The sequence below is a fragment of the Ovis canadensis genome, chromosome 25 (genome assembly GCF_042477335.2).
Source record: "Ovis canadensis isolate MfBH-ARS-UI-01 breed Bighorn chromosome 25, ARS-UI_OviCan_v2, whole genome shotgun sequence".
NCBI lineage: Eukaryota > Metazoa > Chordata > Mammalia > Artiodactyla > Bovidae > Ovis > Ovis canadensis.
The window spans coordinates 60,232,138-60,249,691 of record NC_091269.1 but is presented as its reverse complement, the minus strand read 5'-3'; the positions used below and the strand labels follow the sequence as shown (position 1 = coordinate 60,249,691).

General features: G+C 49.4%; 1 protein-coding gene across 10 annotated transcripts in view; it reads left to right on the top strand.

Moving 5' to 3' along the window:
* Positions 1-17,554, top strand: part of ARHGAP22 (Rho GTPase activating protein 22) — a 181,490-nt gene that overhangs the window by 23,486 nt on the left and 140,450 nt on the right. For 3 of the 10 annotated variants that reach the window (XM_069572444.1, XM_069572441.1, XM_069572449.1), the window contains exon 1: positions 11,563-11,969. The exons of 6 other annotated variants lie outside the window; for them this stretch is intronic. In XM_069572444.1, the coding sequence (XP_069428545.1) occupies positions 11,936-11,969 (34 nt within the window). In that variant the 5' untranslated portion in view covers positions 11,563-11,935. Of the gene's footprint in view, positions 1-11,562; positions 11,970-17,554 lie in introns of those variants that run through there. One more of the 10 variants, XM_069572448.1, reaches the window with a different exon arrangement.

Sequence of the window (17,554 nt, the reverse complement as noted above, 5' to 3'; positions counted from 1 at the left end):
CTTTAAAACTAAAGTAACACTCTTTAGAGAGAACCCTGTTGGATTTTCTTCCTTTTATTTGGAGAGTTTAATTCATTTACATTTAATGTAATTACTGAAAACAAAGGACTTACTGCTACTATTTTGCTATTTTTTTCCTATGTGTCATCTTTTACGGTCCTCACCTCCTCGATTACTGACTTCTCTTTTGTTAAATGTATAATGTCTCTCATATTCTTTTAATCATCTTGTTCTTTCCTTTACTGTATATTTTGGGGGTTATTTTCTTAGTTGTCGCCTTGGGGATTACATCTTAATGTATGTTCATCTAGTTTGGATTAATACAAACAGTATACAGAAACTTTTATTATTTTTTTATTGAAGTATAGTTGATGAACAATATTATGTACGTTGCTGCTGTTCACTTGTATGTCGTGTCTGGCTCTTTGTGGCCGCGTGGACTGCAGTGTGCCAGGCGCCCCTGTCCTCCAGCATCTCCCACAGTTTGCTCAAATTCTCGTCCATTGAGTTGGTGATGCTCATACAACTTATTATATAAGTTAAAGGTATGCAATACAGTCATTCACAATTTTGAAAGGTTATTCTCTATTGACAGTTATGAAATGTTGGCTGTATTCCCCGTGTTGTACAATGTATTCTTGAGCCTGTCTTACATCAAAGCCTGTCTTACATCATACCCCCACTCCTATTTTGCCCCTCCCCTCCCCCTACTGGTAACCACTAGTTTATCCTCTGTATCTGTGAGTCTGCTTCTTTTTATTATACTCGCTAGTTTGCTGTATTTTTTTAGATTCCGCATATAAGTGCTATTATACAGTATTTGTCTTTTTCTGTCTGACATATTTCGCACAGCGCAATGCCCTCCAAGTCCATCCATGCTGTTGCAGATGGCAAAATTGTATTCTTTTTTATGGCTGAGTAGTATGCAGTTGCATCTATACACCACATCTTCACATTCATCTGTTGAGCAAAAGCTTTGTCTTCTTCATCATCATTCCCTACAGCTTTATATATTGTGTGCTCATCAATCAACACAGGTTCATCGTTTTTATGATGTTATTTTTTTAAATCAGATGAGAGAAAAAGAAAAGTTGCAAAGAAAAATGCACTGATTCTCTCAAGTATTTCCTATACCGTTACTTTTACTGGTGTTCTTTATCTCCATGTGGCTCTGAATCACTGTCTAATATCTTTTCATTTCAGCCTGAAGGACTCCTTTTAACATTTCTTATAGGGCAGGTCTGCTAGCAATTAACTGTCTCCATTTTTGTTTATCTGAGAATCTGTTAAGTGCTCTTTCACATCGAAGAACAATTTTGCCAGCTGCTGAATTTTGGGTTGGCAGTTTTTCACGGAGCCCTTTGAATACGTTGTTGTGCTACAGGCAAAATTGAGGCAGCGTGTGTGCACCAGCCCCTCACCAGGTCAGAGGTGTATACCTCTCGATTTGAAACAGATGAGAATGAAGCCAAGGTTGGGAGGAAAGAAGTGTTTGCCAGAGTGGGAGGGCCTCATCCAGCAGTGCCTTTGGGGTGAGCTGCGAGTGCTGTCAGTCCCGGAGACGTGACAATAGGCTGTAGAAAACTACAGTCGTGGTCTGGAAGGATGGCCTGCGGTTTCCAGTCTGAGACATCCAGTGATTAGCTTGGTGGTGTAACTGGGGAAATAAGGAAGAAAACGCCATCCGTGAGAGAACAGACAATTGGGAGATCATGTCATCTGGCTGAGTTAGGAAAACCAGGAAGTGAGAGAGGAGAGGCATGTGAAGGCAGGCTGAGAGGCTTGATGTGGTCATCAGTTAGAATTCCGTGTGTTGCAAGTCACAGGAAGACAGCCTAAGCCAGCTACAGCCAGAAAAGGGAATTTATCCAAAATGTATCAGAGACGTACAAAGTCCTTCGCAAGCTGGAGAACCAGGCTTGGAAAAGAGCCCCAAATGACGGTGGCTCCAGGGAGCATAAGAATGAGATGCACCAGACCGTCTTCCCGAAGGGGCGGCGTGGTAGGGACATCTCACCTTGTTAGAAGGCACCAGGCTCACAGCAGGACGTCGTCACTGCTCCCTGTCCTGGGAAGGCCCTTTACCCGTCCCTCAGTCTTTTCATAACACGCTCGAGATCAGACCAGACCCAGGCAGGACCATCTGATGGGCTGAGCCTACATCACACGGGCACAGCCAGCTGCCTACAGGGCCGGAGCAGACCAAAGCGGGAGGTGGGGGTGGGGCAGGCGAGAGGGAGTCAGTCCAAAACAGGAAGGCCTGACTGGGTCAGCTTAGAGAAGAGAACCAACGAGAGGAAGAGGGATTAAAGATGCAAAAGGAGGGGAGATGTTTGGAGGAGCAGGTGAAGGTTGTGTGCCCAGGGGGAGGGGCTGGTCAGGCGCAGCAGGAATCTGGACTTTGTGGAAGGATGTGAGCTGGGCGAGAAGGTGCCTGGGAAATTTCCATCCTTTCCGTCTGCTCCAGTCCCTGCCATTCCACAGCGAGCAGGTGTTCTCGCGAGGGAGAAGACTTGTTTCTCAATAATGCAAAGCTGACTCGAGTAGTGATTCATCATGTTCTTTGGGGGAGGGGAAATCATTTCAGACCTAATTCCTTGTTGGACCTGGGTAAGGACAGAGGCTGCCATTGGAACCTGGGCTGGCTGATGCCGGCGGGAAGCCCACCTCTAGGTCCCCCATCCTCTGCTGGAGGGGAAGGGTGACAGCTCCTCGGAGCCTCAGTACATGTTCCCAGGACCCAGAAACCCACCAACGAAGTATCATTTCCCTCTTTCCTCTCAGCCTCTGACTACCAGAAGCAGGAACTCAGCAGGGGGACCCTGCCTGGCCCAAAGTGTCGGGCCCAGGGGGCTGCGGGCCCTCCTGCCACTTCCTACAGGGCCCCTGGGGGACTCCACCTGCTCCCGGCAGGGCTGGTCCCACTGTTGGCCCTGCACAGCCTCTAGTGGAAGCTTCTTCCCTTCTGAGGAAACCACAGTGAGACGTCGCAGCCGAATAAAACTTTATCTGAGAGCCGACTAGCTAGATGGAGCAGAGAGTCTTAGGTGAGTAGAATCAGTTTTAACCCAGTTTTTACAGAGGCCTAAAATGAGGCCTGCCAGGTTCATAGGACCCCATCAGGTACACACAGCTGAGCTACTCAGCAGACTCTTCAAGAAAAGACTTGCTCCCCCAGCTGCAAGGAGTGGGGTCAGCTGACACCACCAGCTGTTGACTCTTTTAAGGTCAACCTCAGGTTTTGAGCCAACTTCATGTCCTTTGGGTGGCCCCCAGCCAACAGCTCCACAAAGGCAGTGGTAGCCGAGGTCACCCTGCTTTTTGAGAAGGCCCCCAGCCAGTGACAGCAGCACATGGGCGGAACCGCCTCCACCCAAGGCTAGCCTCTCTTCTGGGCCATCTGCCTCAGAGCCCCAGGTGGGCTGGCAGAAACTGCCGTGGCTCAGACCCGCCTCTCCCTCCCCGCTCCTGCCTCCGTCCCTTCGCTGAACAAGTGTTCATCCCTCATAAAACTCTCAGCCCTGCCTCTGCCCCTGGAGAACCCGGCCAGGGTGCCACTCCCCCATCCTCTCAGCGCTAAGCCCCCTGCACATCAGCTGTCTGGCCTCCAGCTGCTACAAAGAGAAAGGTGATGGGTCGCCAGTGGCACAGCGGAGGTTCAAACCAAAGGTTACGTTCTCTGAACCAGCTCATTTAGTTACCCTTAAGCCACCTTTCCCCCTGATCCAAGGCTGCAGGACTCAAGCAAACATCCCCAAGGCTACGGGTCACAAGTAAAGCCTTTCCAAGCAAAGCCTCTGTCTTCTGGTCTGAATGCTCTTACTGGCCCAGCGTATCTGGTGATTTTCCAGTGCTCAACCCTGGATTCTGCCTTTGTCCTTCTGACTTTCTGCCCAGGATCCCAGGATACCAAAGACTCAGAAAAGTAAGAGTCCAGGGCTCTAGACCCGTTCTGATGGGCCTGGGCTGCGTATGACAGAGTGTGTACCATAGACTGTAGTGAGTGGACAAGACTGAAATTAAAAGCCAAGCTGCACATCTGGAGGAGGCGTTGAGCCAAAGGACAGAGACGGACTTCAGGCCAAAGGCAGCAGGACTAAGGTCAGGAACAGCGGGCCAAGAGAGGGGCCCTGCCCTCCTCCCTTGGGGACACAGCAACTTGCGGAACCCAAGTACCCAAACGTGAAGCTAAGGCCAGCAAGTTAAGGCCACCACTGTAGGAGAAGGTTCACCTCAGATGAATCCCTCACGATTTTGTGATTAAAAAATCTAGGAAAAAAAATCTACAAAGAATATCTCAAAGACCACGTACTACAAGCTTTATTTCTAGTTTACATTTAAATTCTAGACTATAATATTTAAATTATGGGTTAATTTTTAAATTATGGGTCATTGTTGTTCAGTTGCTCAGTCGTGTCTGACCCCTTGCAACCCCATGGACTGCAACACGGCAGGCTTTCCTGTCCACCACCAACTCCTGGAGCTTGCTCAAACTCATGTCCATCGAGTTGGTGATGCCATGGTCCAACCATCTCAATTTCTGTCATCCCCTTCTCCTCCTGCCCTCAATCTTTCCCAGCATCAGGGTCTTTTCAAATGAGTCAGCTCTTCACATCAGGTGGCCAAAATATTAGAGTTTCAGCTTCAACAGCAGTTCTTCCAATGAACACTCAGGACTGATCTCCTTTAGGACTAACTGGTTTGATCTCCTTGCAGTCCTAGGGACTCTCAAGAGTCTTCTCCAACACCACAGTTCAAAAGCATCAATTCTTCAGTGCTCAGCCTTTTTTGTGGTCTAACTCTTAACCTCCATACATGACTACTGGAAAAACCATAGCTTTGACTAGACGGACCTTTGTCGGCAAAGTAATGTCTCTGCTTTTTAATTAGCTGTCTAGGTTTGTCATAGCTTTTCTTCCAAGGAGCAAGCATCTTTTAATTTCATGGCTGCAGTCACCATCTGCAGTGATTTTGGAATCCAAGAAAGCAAAGTCTGTCACTGTTTCCACTGTTTCCGCATCTATTTGCCATGAAGTGATGGTACTGGATACCATGATCTTCTTTTTTTAAATGTTGAGTTTTAAGCCAGCTTTTTCACTCTCCTCTTTCACCTCCATCAAGAGGCTTTTTACTTTCTCTTCGTTTTCTGCCTTAAGGGTGGTGTCATCTGCATTTCTGAGGTTATTGATATTTCCCCCAGCAATCTTGATTCCAGCTTGTAGATTGATTCCAGCATTTCTCATGATGTACTCTGCATATAAGTTAAATAACTAGGGTGACAATATATATACACCCTTGATGTACTCCTTTCCCAATTTGGAACCAGTCTGTTGTTCCATGTCAGGTTCTAACTGTTGCTTCGTAACCTGCATACAGGTTTCTCAGGAGGCAGGTAAGGTGGCCTGGTATTCCCAACTCTTTAAGAATTTTCCACAGTTTGTTGTGATCCACATAGTCAAAGGCTTCAGTGTAGTCGATGAAGCAGAAATAGATGTTTTTCTGGAATTCTCTTGCTTTTTTTATGATCCAGCAGATGTTGGCAATTTTATGGGTAATAAATGTGAGAATTTAAATTTTATATATGTAAATTATGGGTAAGGGCTTAATGGGGTCTCACAAGAGAACTTTTAGAAGGTTCATGTGGCCTCAGTGGGGGTGATAAGGGAGATATAAGAGGTTCAGAACTCTAGGCATGAGGCTCTGATAGGCAGGTGATATTGAAACAGGGTCTAAAAGGATGCATCAAAATCTAGGCGGTGAAGAAAGACAGGCAGAATGTTTATTTGGTGGGACGGGCAGGTGTGGTAATGAAGAGGACTGACTAAGCGATGGCTCTTCTGAGATGTCTGAGATGGTTCTGGTGACAGTGGGGACCAGGCTCACTCAGTCACTTAGGGACCCAGACTATGGGGCTCTGCCCTCTTTTACATGGAGCTTCCGAGGTGGTCCCAGAAAAGGGAGACACACTTGGAGGAGTGTTGAGGGGAGGAGTTTTGTGGGCCAGACATCTAACTGGCCACAGTTCATCTGCCCGTGAACAGTGACTGGCGCCCAGCCACACCAAACTGCAAGACAGCTGGGAAATCTGGAGCACCTGGGTGTGCCCAGGACAAAGGGGAGAACAGTCTGGGTGGAGAGAAAGCGCCCTCTGCCCACAGTGGGGAGTCGACAGTGACTGGGGCATTCAGAGCAAACTTGGTAGAGGATGATCAGAGCTGTACTGCTGCTGCTGCTAAGTCGCTTCAGTCGTCAAATGTCTAACAACTGGCTGTCCGGAAGGAAAAGAAATGTAAGCCCTGATTTTGTCAAACAGTAATCAATATTGAGGCTGCAAAGAACAAAGAACTTTATTTGGGGATCTTATGAATTGCAGTTTGAGCAACACATATTCCAAAGAGTATTTCAGGGAAGAGCAAAAACAGGAGCTTATAACGGCAAAGGCCATGAAGCTATGTTCTGACACTGAAAAAGAAATATTTATCCCTGAGAAATAGGCTGTCATGGACCATAAGAGGGTAAGGGTCTGGCATGTGTCTCGAGTTTCTAGCAGGTGTTCTGGATGTCTTCCTCAGAACAATATGTAGCATTTGCTGATTTTCTTGGCGTAAATACTCCCGCCACCATTAGCTTCTAACTACCAGCATACCGTCATGATCGGTGAACAGGGAGTTGGGAAGAGATGTGTAGTAGCAGCTCAGTATGCAGCTGAATTAGAATTCTTCAGAGAAACAGAACCATATGCGTAATACATACATACCTCAAGGACATATGATGTGTTTGATTAGATGTATATACAGTGGCCTTCCTCAACTTACAATGGTGTTATGTCCCAGTAAACCCATCGTTAAGTAAAAAAATGCATTCAATACACCTAACCCACCAAATATCATGGCTAAGCCTAGCCTATCTTATACATGCCCAGAACATTTAGATTAGCCTACAGTTGGGCAAAAATCATCTAATACAAATCCTGTTTTAGAATAAATAGTTACATAGCTCATGTAATTTGTTGAATACTGTACCGAAAGTGAAAAAACAGAATGCTTATATGGGTCTAGAATGCCTGGAAATGTATCTATTCTAAGTTCCTGGCCATGATCACCTGGCCGACTGGGAGCTGCAGGTCCACTGCCCAGCATCATGAGAGAGTACCATCTGGTGTGTGGTTAGCCCAGGAAAAGATGAAATTCAAAAATCTGAAGTACAGTTTTCTACTGAAAGCATATTGCTTTCACACTATCACAAAATCTAAAAATCATAAGTTGAACCATCATAAGTCAGGGACTGTCTGTATATATCAAGAGATTTGTAACGAGGAATTGGCCCACACAATTATGGAGGCTGAGTTCCAAGATCTGTTGTTGGCAAGCTGGAGACACAGGAGACCCGAGGTAGTTCTAGTTCGAAGGCAGGAAAATACTAGTGTTGCAGCTCGAGGTCTTCAGGCCAGAAGATTTCCCTTCTACTCATGGGAGAGTCAGCCTTTCTTTTCTTCTTGAGCCCCCAACTGACTGGATGAGTCCAGCCACCTCCAAAAGGGCAATGTGCTTTATTTCATCTAGATTCAAATGTTAGTTTTGTCCAGAAACACCTCACAGACACACCCAGAATAATATGTGACAGTCAAGACGACTGGGCCAATAATATGTGGCCCAGTCAAGACGACATAAAAATCAGTCATCACAATAGTCTCTTCACCATACAGATAGGATAGGATAGGATACAGATAGGATAGGGAGAAATAATCCTAAGAAGGGGAGTTGTTCAACAATAGGGAAATGTTGTCAGTAGTTAGAAAGTCATGTCTGTTGAGTAGGTATTACCTTTGTGTTTAAAATAGTTTATTTAATTGTAACTTTAATTTATAATACAATTTCTAATGATGTCTGTGTTAAAATTACAAAATTCCTAAAAATTCAACAATCTGCTCTCAGGGCTGTTGGGACCCGCTGGCTGGTCCAGCACATCACTGAGATGGACAGATGTGGTGTGCTAGGGAGACAGAGCTTCAGCCGCCTGGCGGCAGAGACTGAGTGTGCCCTCAACTGGGAGTCTGGGGACACTGCGTCCGGTGAGCACCGAGCAGGCCTCTCAGACTCAGGGCTCTCCTATCTATGTGGCGTCTTGGTATAGATTAGAGAAAGGCTTGCCCTTGTCACCATGCCAGAACACGCAACTTTGCCAGCAGAGCCCAAACCCAGGCCTGCTCCCCCTTCTGTTGACACTCTTGCGCAGTGTACAGCTTACATAGCGGTGACTGTAGCTCTGCGTGGAATGGGGCTGTCTCACGTTAGGCCTTGAGACAGAGGCCCGTTGCCACTTTCTAACTGAGAGAGTGGTTAACAAATGTGCCCTTCCCTCAGAAGAAGCCTCCCTGTGGCGCGAGCAGGCAAAGACTGTTTCTGGAGGCTTTGGGCTCATGGATATGCAATTATCTAATAAAGCAGTGGTTCTCAACCCTGGCCACACATTAAATCATCAGAGGAGCTTTTACACTTCCCAAAGACGAGTGTCCACGCCAGATGAGTTAAACCGGAACTGATGGGGTGAAACGCGGAAACTGGTTTTCAGAAAGCCCCGCTGCACAGCCAAGGCTGAGAACCAGTGACTTGGAGCTCTCCTGGCTCCGGGCCAATGATGTTGCTGGGTGATCGTCCCACCAAGAGGTGTGCATTTCTGCCGAAGCCTTCTGGACACTTCTGCCCTCCCAGTCCTTTCCACTCGCCTTGCAGTGCCCAGAGGTGCCTGACCCAGAGGAGCCCCTTAGAAAATGCAGAAATGATGCAGGACAGGGAACCAGCAAAGACGCAAGGACCACTGCCGGGAGGTACAGCGCTGTAAGGACGTGGGTAAGGGGGCAGTCTCTCTGCCTCTCCTCCTAACTGAGGCCTGTATTTCTCCTTGGCCTCAGCTTACTGCCTGTGTAACAGGAGTGGAGCGGTCCCTTCAGATAAAAACTTACTCAGGAGGCCCTGCTCTTGTCCTCACCTCACCCCTTCTCCCAGTGGTCTCAGAGGGAACTGGAGGGCTCCCAGGGTCCTGCGGTGTAAAGTTTGTAAACTTCAGGAAGGAGAGGGTGCTAAGGTCCCTTCCAGCTGGAACACATGGATCCCTTCATCCAAAGGAGTGTGGTCTGAGGACAGAGAGGAAGGAGCTACCTAGCCCCCGTCCCGCACCCCCGCCACCATCATTCTCTGGCGCAGAGTTCAGATTAGCTCTGCCCTTTTCCCAGCTTTGCTTCTGGACTTGAGCTTAGAGCCTCTGTGCTTTTGCCCAATTACAACACAGATCCCCAGAAAAGCAGGCGGGTAAGCTCAGCAGCTAAATATCATCCAGGGAAAGAGCTGCACAGAAAAACTGCCTGGGAGTAGTTTCGTAACCAAAACAAGTGTGAGTGGACCCAAACTAAGCCTTTGGGGCATTTTTCCTGCCTCTGGTTTGGAGGAAGTGGTCCAGGCTGCATTACTCACAGGCTTTCGTGATTGCTCAAGACGTTGTCACTGGCCACGGGACCTCCTTCTGTGACACTGATGTCAACCTGAGGCGTTCCAGCCCTGTATCCTTCCCTCTCCTGCTGGATGGCCTCTGTCCCACCCTGATTTGACCCTTTCCTGCCCCAAAGAAACAGGAGGGCAAGTCTGGCGTTCAGTGGTGTTTCTCAGATCTGCCCGTCAAGCCAGCATTCCTCATGAGGTTCCTGGCCTGAGTCCTACCTGAGGCTCAGGGCTTGTTGCGCAGGAGGGGCACTGGGCAGTCTGTGGCACACAGATATGAGCCGTGAGGAAGTGCGTGTTGGCGCCCCTTCTGGAGGTAGAATCAAGACAGTTTGGGAGACTTGCTTAGAATGATCAGACTTGTGTGACCGGAAACACACCCCAGAGAACAGGAAGTGGGAGCACGCAGGAGCAGGGACCAAGCATGCAGATGGTCGTGTGCGGCGTTACAGGAGAGGCCACAGAGGGAGTACTGGCCAGTATCATAAACGGCCTTGGATATCATAGCAAGCTTACGTGTGCTTATTCATCCCTTCTGAGGAGCATCTGAGGGTCAGAATAAGTGACTAGATGCTGAGTAAGACAGCCCTGTCTCTGGGGATACTCCCTCTCCTTCACCCTGGGGACTTGACTCGCCACATCCTGGTGAGTCCTTAACCTCTCCCATCCTTCCCTCCTCTCCACAGTCCATATCCTGTCCTCTCCCGCATGGACGACTGCAGTGGGCCCCCAGTGGACCCCCCAGCCTCGGGATCCTCTTCCCTTCCAGCTACTCGGTCCACTGTTTGGGGATCAGTGGATATAGGGGCACTGTGAGGATTAGGGTGGGAGCACGGCCCATCAAAGCGGAGGGGCCCTGTTCAAAGCCCTCACCATCTACCTACCAAGAGGATATCACACAGTACCCAGGCCCAGAGAACCCAGCCCAAGTGCTTGACAGGGCTCCTGGGGGGGGGCGGGGGTTCAGGGGCACAAAGGCTGGTCCTTACCATCCAGCAAATTCACTGAGGGCTCTCAAGCCAGGAGCGTTCACGAGAAATGATTGGAATCAGGGTACTTAGATTGGCACCATAGAAAGGGAGGAGCTATAGAGACAGGGTCGGTTCAGGCCCAGCCCTGACAAGACCGTGTGACTCTGGGCAAGATACATAACATTTCCGCGCCTTATTTGCTCCGACTGAAGAACTGTGACAAAGGCCTCCCTGCCTCAGGGACTCTGAGAATTGAAACAAATACAGAGTATAAAGCTCCAACCTCAAGGACACATAGTAGGTGCCTACTAAATGACAACAATGACTGTGACTGCATTTCTCGGGCAAGTTTTAGGGTCTTGAGCCTGAACCTTCCCAAAGCCCCACTTCACACGCTTTAGAACTCTGCTAGTATTAACCTGAGACAGGGCAGCTGGCAGAGATTCACTGCTCAGTGAACAGTCTTTAGCAAGATCCGGAATATCCCCTGGAGAAGGAAATGGCGACCCACTCCAGTCTTCTTGCCTGAAGAATCCCGTGGACAGAGGAGCCTGGCAGGCTGCAGTCCATGAGGTTGCAAAGAGTCAGACGTGACTTTGGAGACTTAGCACTAATTACTTACTCTATGTGGGCCCTAATCTAAGTGTTTCACAGGATTCTTACTCCTTTCACCCTATTTAAGTAGGAAAAGAAGTTAACATCTCTAACCGGCTTTGCTGGGTGAGTCCCCTGGGACTCTGAATATGCCAAGGCTGTGCCTCTTTCGAAGACACACCTGTCTTTTCACAGCTGGAACTGTGACCTCATAGACAGCCTCCTAGTCCCTCTTGGCAGGAAGCATGGGCAGAGCAGGTCCCCAAGGACAGACCGCTCCCCCACCCCCGGCCTTCTCAGTGCGTGCTGACCGGGGACCCAGGGCGGCCAGAGTCCGTGCATTTCCTGAGGCCTCTCGGAATCCCTAGCCGGCGGCGCGCACTTCGACGAGCCCTCCCCACGCAGAGGGCGGATCCGATCCCGGAGCCCGCCCGCCCTCTGGGGCCGTCGGTCCAGCTGGGACCGCGCGCTCCGCCTGGCTCCTCCCGCCCCGCCCTCCCAGCGCCTCCGCCCGGACCGCGCGCCCGCTCCGCTCGCGGATGGGCAGTGCCGCGTGCTCCCTGGCCAGGCGCAGGGACAGCCAGGCCGCCCCGCCCGGGCCCAGTGATTGATCAGAAACGGTTACTGAGCCTCTTAATGGTTTGCATGGATGGGAATTAATTATAAGATGGATAAATAATGCATTGAGGTTTACGTTGTCCAAGGCAAGCCGTCGGTCCGGAGCCGGGAGAGGCAGCCGAGGGAGCCTCGCTGGTGACGCCAGCGGCCGTGGGGGCCGGAGCGGGGCATGGTGGGCAGCTGGGCGAGAGGAAGAGAAAAGGGGAGCGGATGACAGCATGATCAGCCCAGCAATCCCGTCCAAGTGGCGGCAGGAAGATGCTGAGCCCAAAGATCAGGCAAGCCAGGAGGGGTAAGTCCGACTTCCTGCGGCCGATCTGGGCAGTGTGCTGAGTCTGTTGGCAGATGGGTGCGGATACTCGGCTGGCTGCATGCTGCGGTCACATGGGGCGGGCGTTCTGGAGGCATCTTGGTGACAGACAGCCCCTAATAGGGAGGCTCCTGGGGTCTGTGGGGGTCAGACCTGATACTGTCAGAGGGAGATGGCCAATTTAGTGCCCCGGTGGGTGTGCAGGTTTCAGCCCACATTCCACGTTTTATAGAGTCCCTGGTTGCTCAAAGTGATGAGGTGACAACTTTGGAAAAACTTCATTTATTTATTTATTACTAGAAGGGAAATGCTGAATGCTCAAGATCTACCCTAGTTGTCAAGGCAAAAGTAGATGTCACTAGGAAAGGCAATGCCCTGACTTCTCCAGACAGCCAGGTCCCACCACAGCTGGGCTGCAGAAAGCAACTCCTCAGGCAGGCAGGCAGGCAGGGGCTCTGTCCCGGAGAACTCCCAGAAAGCAGCAGGGCCTGGAGTTGCTGGTGTTGGGGGAGCGGATCCAGAGATAAGTAAGGGACGCAGGTGAGCCTTGCAGGGGTCATCCACAGCACTGGGCTAGCACCCCAGCCAGCTTGTGGCCCTGCAGAATGGCCTGGGGCCTCAGGACAGGTCTTGGAGCTCAGAACAGAATCTGCCTGGACAGCAACTTCTTGGCCAGTGCAAGTGTTATTTTAGATGACAGCATCTGTGTTTTAAGAAAAATAGAATGTGTCTTTCCATGTGGCCCGCGTTTGTGGAGGGCTGAGCCCTCCTCGTGAGTAAGGAGCATGAGGAGAGTGGCTTGGAAGTGGGTGGAGCTTCTGCCCAGGGAACTTGGAACCAGTACTTGCCTCACCCAGTGTTTGCATATCGGAGGCAGGGATCCTCTGGGCTCTCCTGAGCTCACAGGCACACACCCGTCTCATTAGCACACTGCAGGCATTTGGATGACTTTCCTGGGCAGGCTGGCCCTCTAGAGCATAGTTAGAGCCATCAGGATCCCTCCATGGGATGCTTGGAATGGGCTGTCACCTGTGGGCCCCAGTGGGCAAAGGAGGGCTGTGCATGGCTCTGCTCAGGGGTAGGGGTACAGCCCGGTAACAATGCAACAGGTGGGCCAGGCCAGCCCCCCTAAGGAGCTTGGGTCTCCTCTCCCATTCCTGGCATGCTGGCCACACATGGCTATTGCGCATTTGACATGTGATTAATCCAAAGTGAGAAAAATATGCAGAAGATTTTGATGACTTGGGGGAAAAAGAATGTAAAAGATCTCAATGATTATTTTACATTGATCACCTGATGAAGTGATAATACTTTGGATATATTGGCTTAAATAAAATATTGATTGGAATTCAGTCCACCTGTTTTTTCTCTTACTAGCTTTTCATGCTGTTCCTAGAACATCTATAATTACATATGTGGCTGACATTATGTTTCTGTTGGATGGGGCTGGTTTAGAAAAAAAACCAGTGTTTTGCGAACAGCTCTCAGGAAGCCTGCCTTTGACATCTGTCTTCCTAGAAACATTTGTTCTGGGTCAGTGGTTCTCAACCAGGGGCTCTTTTGCCCTCTGGGGGACATTTGTTGATGTCTAGAGACATTTTGGTTGTTCCAACTAAGGGATGCTACTGGCATCTAGTAGATATAGGCCAGGGATGCTGCTGAGCATCCTGCAATGCAGAGGACAGTTCCCACAACAAAGAATTCTCAGGCTGAGATACCAGATGATATTATCTTGTAGTGTATGTTAAAAGATAGACTTTATGGTACTATATATCAGATATGTATAAGATAACCACTCACCCATAAAAAAATCAGCTTCCCTGGTGGCTCACCTGGTAAAGAATCCACCTGCAATGTGGGAGACCTGGGCCCAAACCCTGGGTTGGAAAGATCCCATGGAGAAGGGAACAGCTCCAGTATTCTGGTCTGGAGAATTCCATGGATTGTATAGTCCATGGAATCACAAAGAGTCAGACACGACTGAGCGACTTTCACTCACTACCCATAGAAACAGATGATCATAAACCATGACAAGAGGCGTTCTAAGGGCATAAGAGCATATACTACAAATGAAGCTTTCAGAGGAACCAAGTGGTGCCTGCGCTGTGAGCTGAAGAATGGTGGGGCTACCTAGGCAAGGCTGGTGGAGGGAGGAAGCCACATTGCAGGCAGGGATTGGCAGTGCCAGTGCTGGTTGGGGGGGGAGGGCTGTGCACAGGGCCAACAGGCTGGGGCTGGAGACCAGGTGAAGAGTCAGAGCACGCAGGGACATTTCTGGTGGAATACAGACCAAAATTATATATGCATGCTTCTAAGAAATTGGGCTCTGGTATAAGGAAGAACTTCCCTCAAAATTCATCCCCCTTGGCATCTTTTAGGAGTCGGGCAGGCTTCATGTCATAAACCCTGCCAGCCTACAGGATACAAATCACAGCCCCTGAGAGCCACACACTGCCTTGTCCAGGCTGCTCCAGGCGATACATATGCCAGACAGGCTTCCAGATTGCACCACTACCTGGTTACAAAGAGTTGATGGAAACGATCTGGGGTCACTTTCTAGAATAGTTAAGAAAACCAGCCCAGGTCAACTGGGCTCAGAAGCCTTGGCTGCTCTGCAATGGGGGATTCCCAGGAAACCTTCCCCCAGGTTATATTAGCTGTTAACTTCCTGGTAGGTCCCCATCCAGGCCAGCTCTGATACTGCTGCAGAGAGCGCCATCACCCTAAAATGTCCTTGTGTCTCTATCCCAGGGAGGAGGAGCTGTCAGGATTGAGGACCTCCCAGGAAAAACCCTACTCTCACTTTGCTGCTTGCTAAGTTGCTTCAGTTATGTCCAGCTCTTTGCAACCCTATGGACTGTAGCCCACCAGCCTCCTCTGTCCATGGGATTCTCCAGGCAGAAACACTGGGGTAGGTTGCCATGCCCTCCTCCAGGGGATCTTCCCGACCCAAGGATTGAACCTGGGTCTCTTATGTCTCCTGTGTTGGCAGGCGGGTTCTTTACCACTAGTACCACCTGGTACTTACCCACATATAAAACTAAGTTTGTTCAATAATTGGAGTTCTATTTCTAAGAAGTAGTTAGAGGCAGGTGAGGCAGGTGTTGTTCACACACACAGAAGAGGACAGTGATAATTTTAAAAAGTAGGGAGACATCCAGACCAGCAGGAAATGTCTCAAAAAGAGCCTGTAAATTCAAACAGTGTGCTTGCTTTTAAGTACATCATATAATTCAGACTGATTCAGGAAAGTGGTCCAGATCGGTTGGTACCAGCTCACATTGGCCATCAATACCGTGATTCTAGCTTGCCAGGGCCTGCTTAGGACCAGCTCAGACTCACCCTAGCTTATCCCAGCCTGTGGAAGCCAGACGAGGCCATTTGGACCCAGGTGCGGTTGGCCCTACCTCTCTTAGCTCCTGCCTATCTCCTAGGGTCCTGTTCGGGGAGCCTTTCCTGATGCCATGCCTGGCAAGCTCTGACTCCACTGAGATTTGTTGCCGTGTTTCCAGAGTGGGAATGGAAGAGACAGTCACCCCACCCCTGCCAGTTTTCCTGGAAGAAAAACAGGATAAACTCACTAAAAATCCATGAATTTATCACAGATACAGTGGAGCAAGTCACAAACGCATATGTTCCGTGACACTGTAAAAATTGCCTTTTATTTTTTTTGAGATAACAGAAATGCAAGATAGGCACCCTCTCCCTGTGAGTTTTCCAGAGTGAGGGAAGGCAGCGGAGCCCCAGGCTGTAGCCTCATGCCCACCACCAGACTCTGGGAGTGCTGTGCCCTCTGCGCACCCCCACTCACAGAGCCCCCAGGAGGTGGTCAGAACAAAGCTGCAGAATCCTTGCCCCTGATGCTGCCCCGGCTCCCTGGGATTGCTCCCTTTCCTGAAATCCCACTGACACAGGGCCTGCTTCTTCAGAGATTTTTCTGTGCCCATTAGCACTGCCCCAAATAAAGATTCACTGATTTGGTCTTGCCCTGTTTCACAAGGATAAGGTATGAGAGGCAGCCGTGTCACCTGCCTCCCAGAGAGCTCTTGGCTCTGCCTGTCTCACTCAGCCTCCTGTTATTGTCCTCTCCCAGCCGTCATCATTTCTAACCTGTGGCAGCAATACTCTGCCTCACCCCCACCCACTCCCATCCATTCTCCACTCCAAAGCCAGAGCCATCTTTCCAAACTTAAATCCACAGTGTACCCACCACCAGCCTCCTCCTCCAGCCCCAGCTTACAGGAAGACCTCTCCTATAGTCTAGCCACTGGCCTAGCCTCCAGCCTCCTCTCCCTCTCCAGGCTCCAGCCACACTGGGAAGAATCCCATTCCCCAACGTCTTCCATGGGCCTCCTACCACAGGGCCAGAGCACACCCTGTTTCCCCAGCTGGAATGCCTCCTTCTCTCTGTCTGTCTGTCTCTCTCTGTCCCGCCGCCCCCCCCCCCCGCCCTTCTTAGCTCCTGCGCTCGCTCCAGTTCTCTGCTCGAGTGTCGCCAGCCAAGTGCTCCTGCAACCCCAGTCTGAACCGGGTCCTCTGCTCTGGGCTCTCCTTTCCTTTGTAGCGCTTGCCTTGAGTTATAGTTGTACACTCCTCAGTGTGACTATTTGGTGAATAACTGTCACCCCACCAGACTGCACTCCAGGAAAGCAGGGCCCATTTCTGTGTTTCGATACCATTATACACCAAGGCCAGGCGTCTGGTAGGTACGCAATACATATATGGTGAATAAATGAATGTATGGGTAGATGAGTGAGGGAGTGAATTAATAGCAGAGAAAGCATTAGCCCAGGAGGCTGAAGCACTGTCTCTGGACCTAACTGGTCCAGGTCCTTAGGAAAATCAGCCCTCCTTTGATTGATTTATATGTTGCAAATATTTTTCCAATTTGTTGCTTGCCGTTAATTTTTATATCAGGATCTTTTTTCCCCAGATGTATGCATGTTTTTAATTATCATGTCGTCAGTCTATCAATATTTCCTTTTAGAGTTTCTGCCTTTGTTTAAAATATTTAAAAATAAAATTGATGTTGCTATTAAGGAGGCTCCTTCTTTTAAAGGAAATCATTAGCCTGATGAGCACAGCTCCAGCAGCTTGAGCCATCTTCCTTCGAAGGAGTATCAGTGTCTTAGAAGCTGTGATGAATGTGCAGAGCCTGGTCAATACTTTGGGGATGGAGAGAAAAGGCTCTGTGAGTGAGATGAAGTACTTTCACTGGCCTTATTTTTCTTGATTTTCCCTGAAGAAAACAAACCTACATTTATTGTGTGCCTTCCGTGCTCCAGGCATTTTTATTGTACTTATTTAATTCTCATGACTATACTATGATGAAGCACCATTATTCCCGTTTTAACAGATGTGGAAGGAGAATTGTAGGTAGCCTGCCAACAAGTGTTGGAATTCATGTCTATCCAGTGCCGAGGCATATGCCCTCTCCCTAACCCAATGCAGAGATTCACACTATCAAACACCACTGCAGGTGGCCCTGCATGTTCCCAGGAGAGCTATAAATTCTTTGAGTAATGAAATGCGGTGTGATTTTTAAGAAGATTCCCACTACCTATGAA